Source organism: Periplaneta americana, chromosome 14, assembly GCF_040183065.1.
Source record: "Periplaneta americana isolate PAMFEO1 chromosome 14, P.americana_PAMFEO1_priV1, whole genome shotgun sequence".
Lineage (NCBI taxonomy): Eukaryota > Metazoa > Arthropoda > Insecta > Blattodea > Blattidae > Periplaneta > Periplaneta americana.
The window spans coordinates 69,634,406-69,660,631 of NC_091130.1; the positions used below are offsets into that span (position 1 = coordinate 69,634,406).

Sequence of the window (26,226 nt, forward strand, 5' to 3'; positions counted from 1 at the left end):
TCCACGAAGACAGAAACGAAGAATCTTCCAAAGACTATAGCATCAAAAATTCCAAAGAAAATTTCCGAATGTCCCAGTAAAACTATGTCTGTGCAGGATTATCAAGAAGCAGGACCAAGTGAAATGCCTTTAAAGAGATAAGAAAGCTGGTTTTCCACAATATGTATGGTGGACAGAGTCGCCGATATGCGATTGTGCTGCAAGTGTAAGAAGTATGTGCATGAAGAATATGCTGATGTAAGTGCTGATTTTCGAGGATCCTTCGTTTGTCCTGATTGTGAAGAAGACTGATAATGTATTTCTCCAGTCAAAGGATTTTTCTATACAGTTTCTATGTACCAAAGTTTCAATCAAGAATATGTGTTAATATTTTCTACCTTGTTTTTTTTTTCGAGTCACCCTGCTTGTATTGTGTCACCATATTGAACGTGTTTAGCTTTATTTAACGCGATGATTATAGTAATAAATATAATGAAAATGGTGTAGAAGTAATTAATTTCACTTTCAATTTCGTTCTACTGTTTGAATTTTACTGTACGTATATACCTGAAATATATTTTTTCTAAGTATTTGTGTAAATATACTAAACGTATACAATTTATAAAGTTTCCACATTGAATGAAAAAATAAATATAAATTTTCAAAGCTTAGAGTGTTGGAATATGGCTCATGTACCTTACTACTAGATCTTTTACTGTTCTCACACTATAATACTTTATTGGAGCCATTTTGCATAAAATAAAACCTGCACTCTAGCTGCACACAGTCAAGAAATTTCACTGATAGTTGTGATCCAGTTCTGCAATAATCAATGAAGTCCAAATCACAATCATAACATTACAAAACACTCGAGCAACCGGTTGGATGTTTGAGATTGTGTGTCAGCTAGGAGAAATGTACAGGTACATGATCTCGCAAAAACCATTATTATTATTATTATTATTATTATGTTGTTGTTGTTTTCTAATGCCAGGCGTTTGACAATAAAGTCATTTGACCTCTTGCACTCCAATATTTTTCAAAGATATTATCATGACCAGCCACTGAAGCACAGATTTTGAGGTGTTCCGAATCCATTTCTTGGTTTGAGTTGCACAATGGACAGTTAGGGGACTGATATATTCCAATTCTATGCAGGTGTTTGGCCAAACAATCTTGGCCTGTTGCCAATCTAAATGCAGCTACAGACGATTTTCGTGGTAAATCGGGAATTAACTGTGGATTTTGATGCAGAAAGTTCCATTTTTTCCCATGGGATTGTGTTATCAAATTTTGTTTGTTGAAGTCTAAGTATGTAGATTTAATAAATCTTTTCACAGAGTAATACGTAAATTTAGTAACAGGTCTGTAAGTAGCAGTGCTGCCCTTCTTTGCTAAAGCATCCGCATTCTCGTTTCCCAGGATTCCACAATGGGATGGTATCCATTGGAATACAATTCTTTTATTGAGTGATATTAATTGAGAGAGCATTTTAGTTATTTCTGCTGTTCGAGATGAAGGTGTGTGTTTAGAGACGATTGATAGAATAGCTACTTTGGAGTCTGACAATATAACTGCATTCCTAAATTTATTGATGTGGCATAGAAGATTCCTGAGACTTTCACTTATTGCAATGATTTCTCCATCAAAACTTGTTGTTCCATACCCAAGAGATCTATAAAGTGAGAAGATACAGCACGTAACACCTGCACCGGCACCTTGTTCTCTGGAGATCAAGGATCCATCAGTGTATAAATGAAGCCAGTTTTGTGGAGGGTATCTAATATTAATTGTCTCTAAAGACAATTGTTTTAGTATTTCAGTGTTTACTTCTGATTTCAGTATTTCTTCTGTTAAATTTAGATTATATTCTATATTTAATAGAGTTAAAGGGTTTGGTTTAATTTGTAACTTTTCTTTTAAATTTGGGATATTGATTTTCTGTTTTAATTCTTGAACAATGGATATGAAACTTTTTTGAGTTTTCAATCTACAGAAAGGACTGTATGAATGCCAATTGTTTCCTGGTAATCTAATAAGTTTTTCATATTGAACCAGTGCTTTTTCTTCTATTGTCATTTTGATGCTGTTAATATTAGTGAGGAATCTCACAGAATCTATTGGAGTTGTTTTGATTCCACCAGTAATGAGTCTGAGAGCTTGGTTTTGAACATATTCTATTTCGTTTATGAAAGGTGAAGTAATCAAAATTTCTCCGCAGTATGTCAGCACTGGCTGTATAAACATTTTGTATGTAGTGTTCAAAGTATTCCTAGAGCATCCCCATTTCTTTCCTGCTAATCTTTTTAGAAGGGAGAATCTTTTACGAGCTTTTTCAGAAATGTATTTCAAATGGTTGCTCCATGTTAACTTACTATCGAAAATAACTCCAAGATATTTGGATTCATAAGTCCTAGGAAGGTATTGGCCATTGTATTGGATATTGAATTCTCTTTCTTTTTTACCAAGTGAAAATATTTGGTAGTTACTTTTGCTTAAATTGAGTGTCATCAAATTTGATGTGCTTTAAGAGCAGAATTTTGAATTTTGTCTCTATGTCTGTAAGATCTGGAAGTCCACAAAACTATATCATCTGCGAATAGTGCTGTTTTCATGTTTGATTCCTCTAATAGGGAGGGTAAGTCATTTATATAAATATTGAATAAAGTTGTGCTGAGGACAGCGCCCTGAGGTAGACCTCGATATGTTTGTCTGTAACTAGAAATTGAGTTATTGAATTTAGTGGCAATGAATCGTTGACTAAGGAATTCTGATATCCATTTGAACATATTGCTGGAGATACCTAATTTCTGGAGTTTTAGTAATAATTTATTTCTCCAAACAGAGTCATATGCTAGCTGAAAGTCAATAAATATTGCCAAGGTATCTTCTTTCTTGTTAAAACTGTCTTTTATTTCTTGGCCGAGGCGTATGACTTGTTCACTGGTAGAGTGTAGTTGTGGAAAGCCAGCTTGTCTTGGTGATAAAAGATTTTGGGATTCTAAATACCAAGTTAATCTGTTGGAGATCATGGACTCCATGGTTTTTGCTATCATGCTTAATAGTGCTATTGGTCGATAACTATTAACATCATGAGCAGGTTTCCCTTTTTTTGTGAATTGGTACAATGATTGCTTTTTTCCAAGCTGCAGGAATTGAGGTGTTCTATGATAAATTGAAAATGGATAAAAGTACAGACTTGGCTTTTTCCCCCAGATGTTTCAGAAATTCGGAATGGATGTTGTCGGGGCCAGGAGATTTCTTGGTTTTTAAATTTTGTATAGCTATATTTAATTCTTTGGGAGTAAAATTTTGATGAAACATTTCAGGTTTTGTGATATTGCGAGTAATATTGTTTTTATTATTTTTATGTAATTCTCCTTTGATAAATTTGTCAGTTTTTTTGGTATTGGGATGTAATCTGTGAGAGTATGAATAGTGTTTATTAAATGCGTTTGCTATATCTCTACTATCTGTTAGTGTTTTGTTATTATGAATAATAGGTTGGCTAGTATTTTCCTGTGTATTGGAAATATTCTTCAGAAATTTATATGTTTTAGCGCTATCGGTTCTGTAATTAATATTTTCAATACATTTATTAAAACTGTTCTTTTTTGCTGTTATGATTGCTTTTTTAAGAATGACAGTCTTCTTCCTCCAATCTTGAGTATCTTCTGGTGTTTTACTATGTTCTGCTTTGGTTCTTGCTTTATCTCTATCTTGTTTCAATAAATTCAGGTTTTCTGTCCAGAATGGGGTGTATTTTTTTGGTTTGCCTCGTGGAATGTGCTTTTTTGCAATTTTAAGAAGAGATTCAGAGAAATATTTGTTCAATCTATCTGAGTTTGTATTTTCCATTAGTGGTGTGTTGACCTTGAGGTGTTTGTCGAGTTCTGTTGTAAATAGTTTCCAATTCGCTTTCTTAAAGTTCCATGTTGTTTTGTTATTGTAGGGTTCTTTTCTTCGGATTATTATTATTATTATTATTATTATTATTATTATTTTGATAATCAAAATCAAAGCTCCACTGCCTATATGTGTGTGTGTGTGTGTGTGTGTCTATATATATATATATATATATATATATATATATATATATATATATATATATATATGTTTGTGTTTGTGCATGAGTTACATACAATAAACTTTTGCATCTTTATGTCTGTATGTGAAAGTAAATAATCTTACACTTAAGCCCTACTTACTGTGGTCTGTAGAGAAACATCTCTATCACAAGATCTCTTCCCTTTTCATGATTGAAGAATACAAACAGACTCCAATGAATGAACCATGTACGTTGATGTAGATGTTGAAGGGCTGATCCAAATGTGCTGGTATCAATATATTCACGAAGTTTATTCAAATCTTCAAGAGCTGTGTCCCAGTTTTGCACCAGAATTTCAGAAGCAAGTTTTCCCCAGAGTACATTCAAGTAATTCTGTTCAGGATGTTAAGATATTTATGATTAAATAATTGAAAACTGATAAACATGGATCACATATATGACTTTATATGATATTTGAGTTAAAATGTTATGTTTTATAAGATGATATACACTAATTCTACATATAGCTCTTACTTTTATATAAATTAATAGAAATAACAAATGAAAAATATATCAACCGCTGCTCTTTAGTTGAATTGAGATAATTACTGCATGCAACAGAGAAGTTCTTATTAATTATTTCTTATCTAATAATGGTAAACAATTTCTCATTATTATGAAATTAAGTAAATTGCTATATCTCCATATTTACATATAAATTAATAGTACTGGTGTTAAGGTGTACAGTAAACCCTCCGTTAACAGGAATAAAGAAAGCTGACTCCATTTCAGATAATATATACTCTCTTTAGAGTTAAAAGGTTAGAAACTGACTCATAAATTGTGTATTTGAATGTATAACACGTATTTTAAAAATATAACAAATTGATACAATTCATGGAGTAACCTATCTAAATACGGATTATTCACTATTTCTTTCAGTGAGAGTCCGATTTTTTTTTTCTAGCAGCAATGTCACACCTGCTTAGTACTAGGGATGGGTTCAGTCAGCTCGTGTAAACAATGGGGTGTGCCTTCACACATATTCCTCTGACTAGCTCAGTGACAATTACTTTGTCTTTAGAACTATTTCTACTTTGGGCTTATATTTTGCGCATAAAGTGTTGAAATTAAAAATACATTAATATGACTGTACCATACATCATACATAAATTTTGTACTTTGTAAAGACAGTACACAGTATGGTATAACCTTTAAATTTTAAAATAAAAATTCAGTTACACAACTGACACATTTCAGTTAATCCAGTTCTCAGTTGACAGAGGTTTTATTGTATGTCGTAATACATTCACCGAACATATATAGTATAAATTGCAACATGAAAAAAGTATATTACCGGTACCTTGTCATTTGTAGGCATAACCAGAATGTAGAAGTACAAGTAGCTGGTGGTGAGTGAGTAATTTCCACATTCATAGCGGTACTTAGCCAGCTTATACATGCTCTCCATCATTTCTGTTTCATACTAAACAGATAACAATAAAACACACAAAAATTAACACTGGAACTATTTACTTCTTACAGCAAAACTGAATTTTCGTAGATTTTAACCCCCTATCCTTTTCGAAAAATTTCTGTCAATGTATCCACAATGGACAGATGAATAGTTGGAGTTTTACATAATATATACAGTGGACCTTTGATTATCACTGGAATTCTACTAGTCGTCATGTTTGCCAGATCACATACCCATACATTTCTATTATTGTAAGTAGAATGGCTACATCTGTTGATATGACAGTTTCCAATGTTTATTGAAAGTTTTATTGTTTGCAGCCATCATTATGTGAGTTTTTTGTGTTATTAAGAGCTTGTTTTTTGTATGTAATCATGGCATTCTGTAGATCCACTGTCCTCGAAGCACTGACATATAAGAGCATGCTAGATTCAATTTCAATGTCAAAATTGGTTTAAAAATAAACATGACGTCCCGTCAGAAAAAACAATTTGGTTTACTGAATCTGACGGATTTTATAAGAAATGTGATATATATATATATATATATATATATATATATATATATATGTGTGTGTGTGTGTTTTGTATACGTAATACTTAATTTCGTTGGAAATTATGACCCAGAAGAAGAATGTTTATATATAGCTAGGTTTTATTTCGAAACACATTAACAATAATAAACTAAGTTCTATTGTCCAGTAATGCTACATTATGTAATATTTTATGTCGATCTTCATAATCACAGTTTACTGTTTCCCTGAATATCTTGCCCCTCCAAATACACAATAAAATAAAGTTCCATGTTCAAATAATGCACAGTTAAGATAATACACAACTTACGTTAAACTCCTCTTGAAGATAGTTCATTAGTGTTCTAGAGTCTCTCATAGTTTCCATTTTCTTCATGGACTCATCATCTGTCAAAAGCTTGATAATTAATTCACAGCTTTCATTCAATTCCTGTAGTTGCGACACTACATTTAAACGACGTTGTTTCATTGCCTGAAACAAGAAGAAAACCAACTCTCTGAATGAGTATTGAACCTTCTCAACAGATAATTAGCTTATAAAATGTTCTTGTAATACAGTGCAAAAATGTCATCAGAAAAAATGTAAATGAGCTACTAAGTCACACAGCAATATTTCTTTTATCTCGTTTAGTAGTGGACTAAAATTACGAATTTGTAAATGAAATTTGATCTGAAACAAGATGAAAAACAATCGTGCAAACCTAATATATTAATATTATTGTGTGTACCGAAGTACATATATTAAGTACTAATATATTAAGCTTTGTTCCAAAATAATGTGCAAGTTATTCAAATGAGGTATCTGTGTAGTTCACAGTCAAAACAGCTGGTTATAAAATTATTATTAAGCATTATTCTTCGTACACTCTAAAGTGGTAAAGTGAACAGAAGAGAGATTAGGTAGACAGTCAAGTTTCTCTTAAAACACTCAACTCCATTCAATTTAAATCTAAATTGATATGGAAATGGCTTCAAGTCTTACAGGATCTGCCACAGAACAACACAGTGGAGCTGCGATGGATGTCAGACCATCAAGATATAGAAGAGAATGAAAAAGCAGACAAGCTCCCAAGAAAGGAGCAAGAGGCTCCTATACTGGACCTGAATCAGTCTGTGGTATTAGCAAATCAAATGCAAAAACTGTAATAAAACTATGGACTAGTAGCGAATATCAGCAAAGATGGGCAATAATATCCTGCCCAATCTGGGCAAAACTCTTGTTAAAAGCCCCAACCAAGCTCTCGCAAAGTCTCTCCTGCATATAAACAGAAGAAAACACTGTTTCAAGGACATCCTATTTGTAGACTGTACAAACAGCACATAGAAATTGCAAAGCATATATGGGGAGTCTTAGAGAGAAGGAGACTCCAACTCTTTGGAACCCTGTCACTGAATAGTAACATAGAAGTGAACGTTCTGAAGCTTATCAAGAATACAGAGCTAGAACTCATGTAATGTGTTAAGGCAGAGTGTGAATCAAGCTCCATCCTGAGGGGAGAAAAAATTCAACCAATTTTGTCATGTATCAACATTCTTCACACATCAAAATTTTTTAAATAGGCTAAATAGTATTTCCTCATTTACATGAACGAAAGGCTGTACTAAACAAGGTAACATAAGAATTAGACAAATAACATTCACCTTTTTATATACACATGAGTCGTATTAAAAGTCATGAGCAACACATTGCTACAGTGGTGATATTCAGGTGGTTCGTGCGAACCGGTTGTTAAATTTCATGTTGGTTCGTCGAATTGGTGGTTGTAGTTTTAAAATTCATCTTTACCATCAAGCCTATTACATTTATATTAATGTACAAGCCATAATACATATATTTACCAGGAACAAAACTCCTGCCATCTATATTCACTAGTGAGTAGGCTACCGCTTTTTGTTGATATGTTGCGAGAAATTTTAGTTTGCACATGGCCATGTTGGTGCTCCCTACCATTGCTTTTGTGCTGTATCATAAGTTGGCATCCCTGAGTGATAATTTACTAAACTGCGATCTGTATAACTATTTTCAGGTTACGTTTTAAGCTGAGTAAGTTTAATTTTTTGTTTTTTTTTGTTTTTTTGTTTTTTTTTTTTTTTTTTTTTTTTTTTTTTGGAACTGGTAACTATGTATGAAAAGACGAAGTAACATTTCAGGATATTTTTTTTCAAGTAAAACCTTAGTGTTGAATGTGGAGATTCTTCAGTTACTGATCATCTCCATTCATTTGACGGTGGAAATTTAGCATGCAGTTTCAGTGTATGCCGTGTGGTGTGCTACATATTAGCAAATGCCAAGGTCAGTAGATATCATCATGGTTACAATGATATAAAAATTTACAGACAATATTGATGATAGCCAATAGAAAATATAATCTCAAGGTTAGCGCATGAGAGGAGGAAAATCATTTTCCTGGTAGGGAAAAAATATTACTACCATCAGTCAGGGAAATGATTTTACCATCTGGGGAATTTCCCTCTTTCTCCCCTGTTAATTTGCACTCTGGGTTAAGGAGTAGCACAAAATGCACAATGAGACTGACGTGTGAGAATCAAAAAAACTCTAAAAAATCCCCTTGTCTTACTACTAGTATTATTACAAGATTAGGTAATGAGATTGTTTCCGTTGCCATCAGTCCAGATGAGAAAAACGGACATATTTTTATTTTTGCCATGGATTAACCTACTACACATCTTTTGCAAACTATTTTTCTGTCTTTAATTACGGTACTGTTAGTAACAACCTTAATGGTAATTCTCCACAAGAATTCCACCAAAAGAGGCATATCTCCCTTCCTCCTCTACTAATTATCAACAGTAATCTCACTAGACGTTTTGATTTATCTAGAGAAAATCAAAACTCGAGTGGGATTTAATTGACTATTACACGATTAGAAGAAAGTATATAAAGATTAGAAGTAACGAAGTACTCCAATACAATAAAATATTAATTGACTTACGAAAATACAACTGTCTTCAAATGTATTATTGTACCATCCGTTGCTTACAGGATTACACAAGCTGGCGCATAGCACGATCGAGAGTAGGTCTCTGTGAGTCATGACAATTTCTGCCGCTAGGTTCGCCTCTCTGCCCTATGAAATGATGAATAGTACCATTACAAAGCATTGTGCATCGTGAAAATAGTTCGATTAATTGTGCATTACTGATTGAGTACGAATATTATAAATATGCCAAGCATATTACAGTGTTATTTGAAGTTTGTTCAGCTAAGTTATATTCGAAAATTGTCTGTGTTTTGCTATGTGAAGAACTCGGTACCAACAGGTCGTATCTTTATAGGTTAAGGTAAATGTCAAAGTTCTCTCGTATAACAAGCAATGCTATGTTAAAAGTGGCGAATTGCATTTTCCGACTCTCGAATGATGTGACCCGAAATGTAAAATAATTTCATGCATTGTTTCACTTACCAAGCATTACTGATATAGGCCTAATGAAAATGTGAACGACGTGATGTAAACATTGAAGATAATGTTGTTACTATTTTCCCTTTCTCTTTTAGAAAATACCGACAAAATTAATGAATTATCTTCATGCTGTACTTATTAGGTAATTAATGTGTATTTGTCTGTATTTTAGACCTGTGTATTGTTACGTAATTATCAGTGAATTAGGTTAGAGAACTTAACAAGGTTAGTATGAGATTAGGTATGCACCTCAAACTGTAACTAATAATGGCTACTGCCGAAATAGGCTGAGATGGTTATCATGTGAAACAAATTATATCTGGAATATCTAGTTTTATTATATACGGATACGTAAAGTTTTTTTTTTTGTTTTGTTTTAGCATGTGTTTGTAATTTTGTGAGGTTATGTCTAGCCTAATTTCTTTTTATTCTTGTATCATTACCAATACATTAATTTATTTTATAATATTCATTTCAGGTGTTACATCTATGGTGGCAACTCTACTTATGTTAGGATATGAAGTAACAGTATATATTCAACTTCATCATTTGCTAAAAATTAAAGAAAAACTGTATGTGTTAGACTCATTCCATCGTCATTTCTTCTTATGTATGTGAACCACGTTCGTTCTAAAAGTGCTACAATAAATGAACACTATAGACAACGTGATGGAACAATTTACAAGTTACTGTTAAAATGCTCAACATTTTCAAGTGGTGCTATACCCATTGTTTCAAAATGTACATACATATTTTTACATTTCTATAAGAGGTGTCATAAATTATTTCAGCATATTTGTAAATTCTTCAAAATTAATTCTTCTAATTAATACCATAAAGTAATGAAATAATATAGCCTAGGCCTATATGTGATTTTATACTACCGGTATTGATGTTGATCTTGGTAAATTAATCCAATTTCACAGTGTTGTCTTTTGTATTGTGGTTCATAATAATTATAACAGTATGTACGTGGAAATGTTTTTAAAATAATAAATTCTAGCTCATGATTTTAAGTGGTCGTTTCAATGGGAGGTTATATTGGAAAGATGATCACAAATGGATAATTTACTGCAAGATACAAGAACTGAATATACCCAGGTAAGTAAGTGTTCCGTTGAAAGTGAAAGTGAAAATTTCGTTTTACAAGAGCTGAGTAGGCGTACACGCACTAAAATACTACAGCGTTTACTATTACTATGCTCAATAGATTAATCAGTAGGCCTATAGAAATGTTTTCACCAAGAAAAAATCGCGCAATAATTATACTTCTCAGTTATTGTGACGTCCGTATTTTTTTTAAAAAGAGAGGGAAAAGTTAGGCCTTCTTGCAAATGCGTAATTATGAATTCAAGGAAATTAAAGATAATGCAGTACCTTAATTAGTTGCAATATCTTATTTAATAACAATATTAATAATATTAGGTGAAAAGGGTAGGCTATAGTGCGTATATGTAAGATGTCAAGTTAATTTATTTCCGGAAATGTTTGGTGTATGAACTGAAGTACAGAGCAGACAGCCCCTCAGTTTATATGTAATATGTTTTAATATCACGAATGACAGCCTTTTATTGTAATATAATTGAGGAGTAGAAGTTTGCAAATTACGTCTATTGTCCATAAAATATTGTACGAAGCATTTAATAAGCAATGATGAGTCCTTTAAATGTCCCAAATGTCAATGTCTTTTAAGTGTTCTGCTATGAATATATAGGGCAGAACAGCGCTCCGAGCGGCGGAATTGGCATTACGAGGGAACCACTTCAGACTCGTTTTTCAAGCTCTATGCGCCAGCTTGTATAATCTCGTAAGCAACGGTACCATCTCAACATTACAAATATTACGCTAGATGCATGCTAGATGGCAGCAGTGTCTTTATACAGACACTGTAATGATTACTATTCAATAAATCTTAATATTAAACAATCTCTGATACGTGACTATCCATAATATCATATAGCAGAAGTTCTTTTTATCCTCTCAGAGCAGAAGCTATAACATAACCTAACTAATATACACAAGTGTTAGAAAAGTTTTAATTAACGACGATGACATAAAAAATAAACATGACTAATTTTAAAAGGAATAATTATTGAATGTACAATTTTCAAATTTGAATGTGGTTGGTCGTTCAATTGATGTTATATTGGACGTGTGCGTAATAGAAGTAGAACACGTTGATTTAGGCCTACATGGTGTATTCAACTTATTCAGAATTTCCGAATGAATAATTTTAAAAGGAATAATTATTGAATGTACAATTTTCAAATTTGAATGTGGCTGGTGGTTCAATTGATATTATTGTGAATTTTATTAGTAACAACAATGTAATTTATTCGTCACAACAATAATTCCTTTCTACAATTCGCCTTAAACGCTCTCGTCAACAATTGGATTTTCACTCAACACAGTATTCGTTATATCACTCCACTGACGACAATGACAATTTACTTGGACTAGTACGAACAACAATGAACTGTTAATCTTAACTAATATTTACAAAGCACTATTTACAAATCAGAACTATCAGTTCTCAGTTCACAGTTCTTCTATCTCAGTCACTCGAGTTCACAGTATCTCGAACCACAGACCTTCAGAGACAGTTCACTGTACTCGAACTCAGGTCCCTCCAACTGCGGTCCACTGCACTCGAACTCAGGCCTTCGGATGCTGATACAGTTGCGGACGCACATTCGAGTCGAACTCCGGTACACAAGACTGGCTTGCTTGCTCTGGCTTTCTCACTGACTGGCTGACTAATCAACTGAAAACTGCTGTCGTTCCTTCGCGACCGTAATTTATAGCCACAGCGACGTAGCCTCGAAAGTTCGAATTCGCGAGTTTTCCACTTCGACGGATTTCTCGGCCTCTCTAGGCAAGCAGAAGATGCGCGCGCAAACTCCCTCTCCACTCTCTCGCCGCGCGCCGTCCCAAAGTGCTCCGCGCGATCTTCTCTCTTGCGGGACGCTGGTCGTGAGTTCGAATCTCACGTCGCTGTCACATTGCTCCCTCCTTAGGGCTGCTCGTCCCGGGCAGTCCCTTGGTAGGCTGCTAATCGGTCCAGATGCACCACCATCATCTTCCCTCGAGGTTGTCGCTGGATGCGGTACACCACGTCGTTGATCCGGGTCACCACGCGGTATGGTCCATCCCAGGCACGCTGCAGCTTTGGTGATTTCCCTTTGGTCCTGGTAGGTCGATACAGCCACACCAGGTCGCCCTCCTGGAATCCTGCAGAGTTGGCTAATCTGTCGTAGTGCACCTTCATCCTGTCGCTGGCCATCTTGAGGTGCTCTCTGGCCAGGTGGTGAACTCCATTCAACTTCTCGGTGAGTTCTGCCACATAGTCAGTCGCTGGCTGGTCGGCACTGGGTGGCGTGCCAAACAGCAGATCACAGGGCAGGCGCAGCTCTCTCCCGAAGACCATGTTTGGCGGTGTCATCCCTGTTGTATCGTGGACCGAAGCTCTGTAGGCCAAGAGGAACAGTGGAACTCTGGCATCCCAGTCTCGCTGATGGTTGGACACCACCTTCCGCAGGTGCTCCTCCACGGTTTTGATGTATCGTTCCACCATGCCGTCGGACTGTGGGTGGAGGGGAGTGGTCCTGGTTTTATGCACCCCCAGACGCTCGAGCAATTCTCCCATCAGGTTGGATTCGAAGTTGCGCCCCTGATCGCTATGCAATTCCCGGGGCACCCCGAATCGGCAGATGAAGTTGTCAAGCAGCGCGTCGGCCACCGTCGAAGCCTCTTGGTTGGGAATCGCGTACACCTCTGGCCATTTTGTGAAGTAATCCATGGCGACTAGCAGGTAGCGGTTCCCGCGATCCGTGACCGGGAACAGTCCAGCAACGTCGATGGCAATCCTCTCAAAGGGAGCTCCCACGTTGTACTGTTGCATGGCTCCCCTGCTGCGTGTCCTTGGTCCGCGACTGGCTGCACAGGTGTCGCATCTTCGGCACCATTGTTCTGTGTCGGCTCTCTGATGCAACCAATAGAACCTCTGTCTTAACTTGTCCAGCGTCTTGTTGGCTCCCAGGTGGCCTCCAGTCACTCCAGCATGAGTCTCCTCCAGCACTTCCTTCACCTTGCTCCTGGGCAGGACAAGTTGTTCTATGTGGGTCTTTCCATCGGCCGACTCCCAAATCCTCTTCAGGATACCATCCTTGACAGTGAAGGATTCCCACTGGGCCCACTAGCTCTTGTAAGTGGTGCTACGGTTGGCGATATCGGCCCATACTGGTCTCTGGCCGGACTCCACATCACGTAGTAGCTGTCCAATGTTTGGGTCCTCCAGCTGCTCCCTCCTTATGGCGGCGTTATCCCATCCTGGGCTCGGCTGGGCGGCAATTGCTCGGACTGCGTGGGCGCCATCCCGCTCTTCTACTTTCAGGCAGTGTTTACAGCCATCCGGGCACGGGCGTCGTGATAAGGCATCAGTGTTGGAATGTTTCTTCCCTTGTTGGTGTTCGGAGGTGAAGTTGTACTCCTGCAGTCGTTGAACCCAACGGGCGGTCTGCCCCTCCAGATTCTTGAAGCCCAATAGCCAGGTGAGTGCAGAATGGTCTGTCCTCAGATGGAACTCCTGGCCATACAAATATATGTGGAAATGCTTCAGGGCTTCCACAATGGCAAGAAGTTCTCTACGGGTCACGCAGTAGTTTCTGTCAGCCTTGGACAATGTTCGGCTGAAGTAGGCAATCACCCTCTATTGCCCGTCCTGTTCCTGAGAGAGTACTCCGCCGATGCCTACGTTGCTAGCGTCCGTGTCGAGCGTGAACTTCCTTCCAGGGATGGGATATCCCAGTACAGGAGCAGTGCAGAGCGCCTCTTTCAGTGACTGGAAGGATGACTCCGCCTCATCCGTCCACTGGAATTGTCGTTTCTCCTCAGTCAGCTGGGTTAGAGGCTTAGCGATGTTGGCATACCCAGCTACGAACCTTCTGTAATAAGTGCAGAGGCCGAGAAAGCGGCGCAACTCCTGTTTGTCCCTCGGTCTCGGCCATCCTCTGACGGCTTGTAGCTTCTCCGGGTCCGTGGCCACTCCGTTCGTCCCTACTATGTGCCCCAAGTAGCTGACCTTCTTCTGGAACAGATGACATTTCTTCGGGTTCAACTTCAGCCTGGCTTGTCGCAGTCTCTCGAACACTTTCCTCAGGTTCAACAGCTGTTCGCTGAAAGTCTTGCCCACCACGATGACGTCATCAAGGTACAGCAAACATGTGTCGTATGTCAGGCCTCTCATTACGGACTCCATTAGTCTCTGGAATGTAGCCGGGGCGTTGCAGAGGCCGAACGGCATAACGGTGAACTGCCATAGTCCCTGGCCTGTAGAGAATGCCGTTTTCTCCTTGTCCTCAGGATGTAGCGCCACCTGCCAGTATCCTGACTTGAGATCCAATGTCGAGAACCACTCTGCTCCGGCCAGAGTGTCCAAGGTGTCGTCAATTCGTGGAAGGGGAAAGCAGTCTTTCCTGGTGACGTCATTCAGTCTTCTATAGTCCACGCAGAAACGCAGGTCCCCATTCTTCTTCTTCACCAGCACCACAGGTGATGACCAAGGGCTGTCGGATTCCTCGATGACCCCTCTTGCTTTCATGCCCTCCAATTGGCTGTCAATCTCCCTCTGTTTAGCTAGAGGGACGCGTCGAGGAGGTTGTCTGATTGGGCGAGCATTTCCAGTGTCGATGCGGTGCTGAACTTTCTCCGTTTCTCCCGTAGTCATTTTCAGACAGACTGAACACATCCTGAAATTCTGTCAGTAGATCGTGGACTTGTCTTCTTTCTCTTTTGCTTAAATTCGCCGGCAATTCTCGAGCCAGCTCTTTCAGTGATGGGTCTAGATCTGGACGTGGTCGGTGACACTCCTCGTTTTCTGCCAGCGACGTCACAGACACCACCGGCTCGACGTTACCTAGTACAGTTCCACTAGGCACCTCCTTGTCCCGTTTGGTGACATTCAGGACCCTCACCGGTACCACCTTCTGATTCGGGAGTAGGGATCTGGCCACATAAACCCCATCTATCGGAGTTGTTTGCGAATCGAGGAGCAGGTTTCTCTTAGGTTGTCCATCCAGTCTTGCCATCACCACCATCTCGCAGCCTGCTGGGATTGTCACTTGATTCTCCAAGGTGAGTCTGCTGGCCATGGGTTGGTCTTCGACATCCCTCAGGAACACTTCATCCTGACCAAAACACTGGATACGGCGCCTGACGTTGCATCGAAGATCCGCATGGCGTCGAGTCCCAGGATGACGTCTTCAGTGATGTTGGCGACGAACACCCACATCTCCAGTCTCCTCTTTCCCAAGGTCAAATCCAGGAAAACCTCTTTCTGAATGGGCAGGCTCTCGCCCGAGGCAGTACGTAGCTCATATCGGCGCAGCGGCGTCCTCCCAGGTAGGCCACGCACGACTTCCGGTCTGGCGATGGTGACCGACGCCCCGGTGTCTACCAGTACTCTGCATGGGCGGCCTCTTATCCATCCGTCAGCAATCAGCCCATCGTCGCATCTTCTGTTAACCGTCTTCAAGATCAGCCGAGGGGATGGTGATGACGGCGCCGACGTGCCCCTCATCGCATCGGCCCCTTTTAGTTTTCCTGTTTGTGACCAGATCGGTCACAGTCCCTCCTCAGGTGTCCAGGCTCGCCGCAGGACCAGCAGGTAGGCAATCCTCGTCTTCGTCGCTCGGGTGATTTCGGTTGACGCTCCTCGACGTCGGCCGCCGCGACGCTCCTAATCCGGTGTGATGCCGAGACGTTCGCAGTCAACTTGGCTGCCTCCATCCTGAGGGCCGCCGCCAGAGCTGCGTTGATGGTGCGATGCTCTGCTAAGAGTAGCTGTTGTCTTATTTCCGGGTCTCGAACTCCGCTGCCGAAGGTGTAGGCCGCCTCTCCAGCGATGAAATCATTAGGTAGGCCCCTGAGGGCCTTATGGGCCAGTTGTTCCACCGCCATCGCGAATTCTTGCAGGGACTCGCCTGACTGTTGGACCCTTGTTTTCAGTTGGGTCCTGAATGCTACCGCAAGTTGATGGTCACCATGACGTCCCTCCAAGGCCGCCATTATCTCAGCGGCTGTCCCATCTTCTGGAACGCTGTGAAGAATCTCCGACGCCTGTCCCTGAAGTGCGGCCAGCAGCTGAGTGGTTTTCTCTGCTGGTGTCCACCCGTTGTGCTCTGCGATGGCCTCGAACTGGCGACGGAATATCGCCCAAGACGTCGTACCGTCGAACTTCGGCGTCTTGACGTTGTAATGTCTGGCTGAAGGCGATGGTTCCACATGGCCACAATATGGAGTCCTCAACTCTGTGGCCGCTTCTTGCATGGCACGTCGAACTTCCTCGGCAACTATCTGTTTATGTTCTCTAGCCTGGCGATCCACCAACGCGAGGATGTGCTTGTTTTCTTCAGCATGTCGGTCCATCAACGCGAGTATGTGCTTATTTTCCTCGGCGTGTTTGTCCATCACCTCACTCGTCTTGTCCAGCAACTCGCTCATCTGCTCTTGACGACGCTCGAGATCGCGGATTTTGCCGTCGAAATGGTCTACCTCCTGTCTCAATTCGGCTACTGTCTAGTTTATAGTTGTAAAATTCTTGTTTAAGTTGTCAAGATCGGCTTTTAGTTCGTCTTTCACGATGGTGACAATTCCATCTACGTGGGCAGAAACGCTTTCAATTTGCGTAGTGACGTCATCTTTCACTCCGCTTATGTCGTTCTTAACCTCACTAATGTGCCTGTTCATGTTATCTTTTACTTCACTGATATCGTTCTTCATTTCTGCTTTTACTGCACTTATGTCGTTTTTCATTTCAGCTTTCATTTCCGCGATGGCTTGCAGGATTTGCTGTAGGTTCTCCATTGTCGATAATGTCCCGATTCTGACACCAATGTAAATTTTATTAGTAACAACAATGTGATTTATTCGTCACAACAATAATTCCTTTCTACAATTCGCCTTAAACGCTCTCGTCAACAATTGGATTTTCACTCAACACAGTATTCGTTATATCACTCCACTGACGACAATGACAATTTACTTGGACTAGTACGAACAACAATGAACTGTTAATCTTAACTAATATTTACAAAGCACTATTTACAAATCAGAACTATCAGTTCTCAGTTCACAGTTCTTCTATCTCAGTCACTCGAGTTCACAGTATCTCGAACCACAGACCTTCAGAGACAGTTCACTGTACTCGAACTCAGGTCCCTCCAACTGCGGTCCACTGCACTCGAACTCAGGCCTTCGGATGCTGATACAGTTGCGGACTCACACTCGAGTCGAACTCCGGTACACAAGACTGGCTTGCTTGCTCTGGCTTTCTCACTGACTGGCTGACTAATCAACTGAAAATTGCTGTCGTTCCTTCGCGACCGTAATTTATAGCCACAGCGACGTAGCCTCGAAAGTTCGAATTCGCGAGTTTTCCATTTCGACGGATTTCTCGGCCTCTCTAGGCAAGCAGAATATGCGCGCGCAAACTCCCTCTCCACTCTCTCGCCGCGCGCCGTCCCAAAGTGCTCCGCGCGATCTTCTCTCTTGCGGGACGCTGGTCGTGAGTTCGAATCTCACGTCGCTGTCACATTATATTGGACGTGTGCATAATAGAAGTGGAACTCGTTGATTTAGGCCTACATGATGTATTCAACTTATTCAGGATTTCCGAATGGTGCTCTTCATTTATTTGTAAATCGGATTTCAGAAGATGCATAGGTATGATCAGTGATTTTTATTAATTCTTGTTCTTGAATGCCAATGCGAGTCATATTTGAAACTGCTGTGCATCGACTGGAGTGGTTTGTAATTTTATATATATTTTTGACGTCCAGACCAGCGCAGTTTCAAATGTTGGCAAACAAAGAAACAAATGCTAGGGACGCGATAAAATTGTGCGATAAGCAGCCATGATTGGTTGAAATACGTCCTTTCGTACCGTTTTATTGGTCAAAAGTACAGAGTGATTTATATAGAACTGACACATTTCTTTCTTTAATTATTCCGTTGGAAATTCATTCAATGACCCAATTTTAGCACCAAATTAAGCAGAATGTTCTGGAGTTTCGATTCCTTGTCACTAGATGCGCTGATGTTTATGTTTTATTCCTATTGTTGGCAGCCTAAAGCCATATAGGGTTACGGTTGTTCATCAGCTACAGGAACCAGATAAGGATAAAAGATTGAATTATCGTCGTTGGTTTCAGGCGTTCATTGTGCAAAATCCTGCCATATTGTCCATCACATGGTTCACAGATGAAGCATGGTTCCATTTATCCAGTTATGTGAAGTCACAGAACTCACGCCATTGGGCCATCGAAAATCCACATGTCATCCATGAAGCACCTATGCACCCGGTTAAAATCGGAGTTTGGTGCGCAATATCCGCACAGAGAATTGTGGGGCCAATTTTTTTTAACCAGACTGTGAACACTGCAGAGTACCGACTGATTTTCATGGAGTTTGTTGAGCAACTGGACGATGTAGAGCTGAGTCAAGGATATTTTCAGCAAGATGGCGCTACATCCATACATCAAATGAATCCATGGAACTAATTGCAAGTTTCTTTGACGACCGAATAATTTCCAGGAACCTGTGGCCACCGAGATCTCCGGATTTGACAACGCCGGACTTCTTTCTATGGGGTTACTTAAAAGACAGGGTTTACGCCACACGTCCCCAGACATTGGATGATCTGAAGCACAACATCACACAGGAGATTCAAGCTATTGACAACAGAGTCCTCCAACGAGTGGCCAGTAACATGGAACGACGTGTTGAGTTGTGCCTTATGCAGGATGGAGGACATTTTCAGCATTTGCTATAAAGGTAAATAATCTCCCAAAATTCCTCTACATTTTAGGTATAATAAGTTGTCGCTAGCACAATTAATTTTGAAACAATTAATGAAAGAAATGTGTCAGTTCTATATAAATCACTCTGTATTATGACGTAGTAAGAGTGTAATAGTCAACGTAACATGAGAGAGGTCCAAAACAAATGTTCCATTTTTCTAGTAATGTGTCCTGGATCTCTCGCGTGCTACACCAATTGGTAACAAGTAGAGGAGAAAGGAAGGCATGCCTCCTTTGGTGGAGTTCTTCTGGAAAATTTCCTCATTAATTACCTGACAAACACTACAAACATTATTTGTACAGGTACAGAGAATAATTTATTGCTTTGCACACACACACACATAAAAAGATACTGAATATTAAGTTCAAGTACACCACTGTATGCCACTTCGTTAATTTCAGTGCAGTCTACTGGCTACAAAGGCAAACCACGAAACATATTTTAATGACATCATGTTTAAGATACTACGTACGATCTAAGCTGAAGAATACAAATAAGCGACTTTAAATTATTTTTCAAAATACCGTATTATTAATAATTAAGGCATAAATAGAAATTTCAGTAAGTGGAGAGAAGCTTACCTTTTAAATAATATGTCGTTTTTCCGCTAACTTAACCTCACTGGGAGTAATACTTGTCTCTGTGTATTAAATTGATTTTAATGTTTTTTTTTTATTTCAATTAAGCGACAGTTGGCATTTGGGAGTGACAGCGTATAAGCTGGGGGTGTGGGAAGTTCTGTGGATTCTTGGCTAAGTCAAAGGTATCATCTGAAATACCCATGCACTAATTTTGCCTACCCTTAGCCTATGACATGAAAGAAATATACTGGTAATATTTAATTCTATTTCTACTATATATTATTATGATATCAGTTACGACGTGTCATCCCACACGTTTATATGCTTATCCACAACAGCTGGAATTTAGTACACCGTATCTATGAAATTACCGCCACTTCACAACCACCAAGGCTGTGATGACGATATACAGAGATTTGTGACAAGATTAGAGAGGGTTTGATGATGACTTGGCTAAATGACAAGTCGAGGTTTCCCTGTGACGCATAACTCTTGAATTCATCTCAGTGATTTCATATGCACTACGAAATGGTGTATCCTATCTTCACTTTACACAAAGCGGTGAAACGAGCATTGAGGGAGTTCCGCCGATTTTAGCAAGACTTCTGACTTCTGTTGCATTCAAATAATTATAAAATACGATAATTTGGTCCAGGGAGCATCCGTTTTTGGTGCAAAGATAATTTGTTTGGCGTGTTTCTTAATTGAATTAACCTAAGTGGGTCGGTGTCTATTCCAAAATCGGCGGAAGTCCCTCATCGCTCGTTTAACCAAATAATGCAACAGAAAATTGATATTTAGCTTCATAGAAACTTATGAATACCATTTTAAAGGACGATTCAGTTCACACAGATACACATATTTACCTCTGGTACTTCCTCGTTTGGATACAACTGTTTTCGTATGTCTATAGCATAATCCACCATGTTAGTTTTGCTCAGGATATCCAATTTTACTCGCAGCAAATCATTTTCATCGTATATCTGTAATTCAAAAACAAAATACCAAGAGAAAAAGAATAAATACCAAAAAATACACACCATGTTTTCTATAAGAATATAAAGCATAATGCAGGTCATTAGGTAATTTCTAAATGATATTCACATCGTATTTGATCGAATGTATCTTAAGAGATACGGAAATAAATTAAAAAATTCAATTCATGAAGTTGAATGATTATTACACTTATTTTCAAATGCAGGTCACTTAAAGTTACCAGCCATTCAGTTTTATTTTCCGCTGCAGACTTCCAACATTGTCTTCAAATATCACACCGTTTATAACATACTCTCACTACATGGATTTCATACACAGAATCAATTTCAGGTCAAAATTCAATCTTAACAAGTACAGGCTCCCTATTCTATACACATTGCAAAACTTGCTATGAAACAACATCGAAGATATCACTTAACATCAATAAATAGATACATCAGAAATTTTCTCATCTCTGTATGAATCGTTGCTTACGAGATTATACAAGCTGGCGCATAGAGCTTGAAAACGAGTCTGAAGTGGTTCCCTCGTAATGCCAATTCCGCCGCTCGGAGCGCTGTTCTGCCCTGTATATTCATAGCAGAACACTTAAAAGGCATTGACATTTGGGACATTTAAAGGACTCATCATTGCTTATTAAATGCTTCGTACAATATTTTATGGACAATAGACGTAATTTGCAAACTTCTACTCCTCAATTATATTACAATAAAAGGCTGTCATTCTTGATATTAAAACATATTACATATAAACTGAGGGACTGTCTGCTCTGTACTTCAGTTCATACACCAAACATTTCCGGAAATAAATTAGCTTGACATCTTACATGTACGCACTATAGCCTACCCTTTTCACCTAATATTATTAATATTGTTATTAAATAAGATATTGCAACTAATTAAGGTACTGCATTATCTTTAACTTCCTTGAATTCATAATTACGCATTTGCAAGAAGGCCTAACTTTTCCCTCTCTTTTTAAAAAAAATACGGACGTCACAATAACTGAGAAGTATAATTATTGCGCGATTTTTTCTTGCAGTGGTGAAAACATTTCTGTAGGCCTACTGATTAATCTATTGAGCATAGTAATAGTAAACGCTGTAGTATTTTAGTGCGTGTACGCCTACTTAGCTCTTGTAAAACGAAATTTTCACTTTCACTTTCAACGGAACACTCACTTATATTCAGTTCTTGTATCTTGCAGTAAATTATCCATTTGTGATCATCTTTCCAATATAACCTCCCATTGAAACGACCACTTAAAATCATGAGCTAGAATGTATTATTTTAAAAACATTTCCACGTACATACTGTGATAATTGTTATGAACCACAATACAAAAGACAACATTGTGAAATTGGATTAATTTACCAAGATCAACATCAATACCGGTAGTATAAAATCACATATAGGCCTAGGCTATATTATTTCATTACTTTATGGTATTAATTAGAAGGATTAATTTTGAAGAATTTACAAATATGCTGAAATAATTTATGACACCACTTATAGAAATGTAAAAATATGTATGTACATTTTGAAACAATGGGTATAGCACCACTTGAAAATGTTGAGCATTTTAACAGTAACTTGTAAATTGTTCCATCACGTTGTCTATAGTGTTCATTTATTGTAGCACTTTTAGAACGAACGTGGTTCACATACATAAGAAGAAATGACGATGGAATGAGTCGAACACATACAGTTTTCTTTAATTTTTAGCAAATGATGAAGTTGAATATATACTGTTACTTCATATCCTAACATAAGTAGAGTTGCCACCATAGATGTAACACTTGAAATAAATATAAAATAAATTAATGTATTGGTAATGATACAAGAATAAAAAGAAATTAGGCTAGACATAACCTCACAAAATTACAAACACATGCTAAAAAAAAAACAAAAAAAAAAAACTTTACGTATCCGTATATAATAAAACTAGATATTCCAGATATAATTTGTTTCACACGATAACCACCTCAGCCTATTTCGGCAGCAGCCATTATTAGTTACAGTTTGAGGTGCATTACCTAATCTCATACTAACCTTGTTAAGTTCTCTAACCTAATTCACTGATAATTACGTAACAATACACAGGTCTAAAATACAGACAAATACACATTAATTACCTAATAAGTACAGCATTAAGATAATTCATTACTTTTGTCGGTATTTTCTAAAAGAGAAAGGGAAAACAGTAACAACATTATCTTCAATGTTTACATCACGTCATTCACATTTTCATTAGGCCTATATCAGTAATGCTTGGTAAGTGAAACAATGCATGAAATTACTTTACATTTCGGGTCACATCATTCGAGAGTCGGAAAATGCAATTCGCCACTTTTAACATAGCATTGCTTGTTATATGAGAGAAATTTGACATTTACCTTAACCTATAAAGATACGACCTGTTGGTACCGAGTTCTTCACTTAGCAAAACACAGACAATTTTCGAATATAACTTAGCTGAACAAACTTCAAATAACACTGTAATATGCTTGGCATATTTATAATATTCGTACTCAATCAGTAATGCACAATTAATCGAACTATTTTCACGATGCACAATGCTTTGTAATGGTACTATTCATCATTTCATAGGGCAGAGAGGCGAACCTAGCGGCAGAAATTGTCATGACTCACAGAGACCTACTCTCGATCGTGCTATGCGCCAGCTTGTGTATTCCCGTAAGCAACGGTATGAATACGCCTTGACGGCCACTTACCTGTTTTGCTGACAGAAATTCTAACAGTGGAAAAACCAAATGTCTATCCAAATATTGTCCCATACGGGAGGTCAGATCAAACTTCGCCATTTTACAGTGTACAAATAAACACCGTCTTATTAACTTTAAGTGCACCTACAAGACGAATAAAAAAAAAAAGAAACAATGAGTATAAACACTTTTAAGATGTAACTGAAAACAATAGAAACACAATAAACGTCTTTACATACACAACCCTAAACGCAACACGCGACAACCACAGTACTACAAAGTACTAAAAACGCCTGCAAGTCCATCAGGATAGACAACATAGACAGTCTTCATTCTATCCCATTCCCTAGCCAATATAGACATCAATTAATGTTATTACATTAATAATACTAGCAGGAAGGACTTCTAATAATATTTTTCGGAAAAGAGTATTTACAGATGTTAGTTTTAAACTTTATTTCCATTTATTGAATCTAAAGATTGGATCATTTATAAGAAGTGGATATCGTAACATTGGTAATTTTAAAATGGTGACATTGGTATTAAAATCTCTGAAAGTTCTTCATACTATCGTAAGATGGCACAGATTACCCTGCATTTCGTTTGTATGTTGTTTTGTAAAATGTTATCGATGTGTTGAGTTGTAAAGTATTGATGAAAATTAGGATTCATTAAATTGACCGGTGGTTTTTAACGATAATTAAAAATGCCGCCGAAAACAAAACCATCCCAACCAAGTAAGAAAACCGTCGAAAAAAAGAAGGAAAAAATTATAGAGGTATGTATGTATGCATGCATCCCGAGCACGTTTTGTGAGCGAACGTATGGTGTCACCTATTACAAAACCACCACATCGTACCCTCGTGGATAAATCCACGTGGGAGGATTATTTTGTTTATCTGTCAGACTTTAAATAACCTATATCATGATTAAAATATGAAATTCACATTTGTGAACTGACAGATGGCTTAGTTAACAAATGTTAATATGACAGTTCGAATTGTACAGTAGTATTTGACAGTGGGATCACTGAGCAAATAAAAATAAATTCTCACGTTTTTTGTGGACATCGTATATCGTGATTTAGCGAAAAGTTGATGGTTTTTACCCCACAAAATTATGGTTAATATTTTAATCCATCTGTTAGCAGTAAATATCATCGTGATAGGTAACAATTTCATTAGACTATAACAAAGTAAAGATTAGGATTTACAACCAGAGGTTCCAGTCATGACATGTTAAAAAGGGAATATTTCACTATACGGATTCCTCACTGACAATTATATCTTAAAATACTAAAAAAGAGCAGATTTGTCCGCGTTTGTCTAATGCGCATCATCATGCTTACGAAAGGGCACTTTTCAGTGCCAATAATTTATTTTGTGTGCACGAGGCTGAATTTTGAAGTAAAGGGAAAGGAAGGAATCCGTGTTCACTGTAAACTCATAGAGGTTCTATGTAATATCATCCTGAGCATGTTTTGTGAGGAACAATATAGGCTGTATAGCCTATATATGATTTTTTTTTCTCGAGAAAAAGGTAGTGGAGCAAAGTGTAGAATATATTATAGTGAATGGGACAGATGATTACTGTCGACTGCAGAATTTTGTCGTTTTTAACCTCCTTTTCGTTCAACTTTCGCACGGAGGTGCACTCTGGCTTGGGTTGGATCCCCATTTGGTCTGATTACCTGGTTGGTTTTTTTCCGAGGTTTTCCCCAACCATGGAGCGAGTGCCAGGTGGTCTGTGACGAGTCGCCAAAAATTGTAATTTTGTAAAATTTTTACTTGTTCCACATCTTAAGTCTTCAGCGCTAATGTAAGATCTATGGAATACAATAAATGAAATGAAAATGAAATTTCAAGGCCTGAGCAGAGTTAAAAGGAACATTATGTCAAAATATAGTTAACTTATTAATATATTTTTCGGTTCCATTATGAAAAATACAACAAAAAGGTGCCGGGACGCCATTCTGGTACATTTCGCCAGACAAAAAGCACAAATAATATAATGGATTACTGGAGAGAAGTATAAACATCAATTACATTCACTGCTTATTCTTATATTTGCAATCAGTCTCGGAAATTAAATTACGTACGATTAAGTAGGCCTAATTTGTTATGAACAACATTAAATGAAAAATATTTCCTTTTGGTTGGCATGTCTTGAATCTATTTCACGTTTGCAGAATGAGTGATGTGAGATGCTGTAAATAAAGAATATATTTTTATTATAGCCTATATTACAATATTTAAAGATTGATTGAAATTGTTGTGTTCCTTAGTTAGAAGATGACTATTCTAAACTCTCAGAAAGTTCCAAAGGCATATCAGAAACATCACAACCTTTCAGAAGTAAAGTATCGTGACTTACATACTTTGTGTAAGAAAATTATCATTCCAGCTGAGTATCATGAGGAGTATGCACATATGCCACACCAGATCGTGTGGAGGAAATAGAGACTGAAGACAGTGAGTGAGTGCGATTGTGAATTATCTATCACATGTTCTTTATTATATCAGACATTAAACACTGTCGTTTGTTTAAAACCGTGTTATGTAAATAGGGCCCAAGTAATTTATTTTCTCAAACAAATTAAATATACTAA

General features: G+C 38.1%; 2 protein-coding genes across 2 annotated transcripts in view; one reads left to right on the plus strand and one right to left on the minus strand.

Moving 5' to 3' along the window:
• Positions 1–23,985, minus strand: part of eIF3e (eukaryotic translation initiation factor 3 subunit e) — a 33,923-nt gene extending 9,938 nt beyond the window's left edge. The window contains exons 1-6 of the mRNA XM_069845519.1: positions 23,858–23,985; positions 23,628–23,762; positions 20,764–20,880; positions 6,347–6,508; positions 5,391–5,513; positions 4,188–4,420 (exon numbers count right to left, since the gene is read on the minus strand). Of these exons, the coding sequence (XP_069701620.1) occupies positions 4,188–4,420; positions 5,391–5,513; positions 6,347–6,508; positions 20,764–20,880; positions 23,628–23,717 (725 nt within the window). The 5' untranslated portion in view covers positions 23,718–23,762; positions 23,858–23,985. The remainder of the gene's footprint in view (positions 1–4,187; positions 4,421–5,390; positions 5,514–6,346; positions 6,509–20,763; positions 20,881–23,627; positions 23,763–23,857) is intronic.
• Positions 23,986–24,200: 215 nt separating this feature from the next.
• The window catches only part of LOC138713428 (zinc finger CCCH domain-containing protein 15 homolog), a 46,752-nt gene continuing 44,726 nt past the window's right edge, over positions 24,201–26,226 (plus strand). The window contains exon 1 of the mRNA XM_069845522.1: positions 24,201–24,396. Within this exon, the coding sequence (XP_069701623.1) occupies positions 24,325–24,396 (72 nt within the window). The 5' untranslated portion in view covers positions 24,201–24,324. The remainder of the gene's footprint in view (positions 24,397–26,226) is intronic.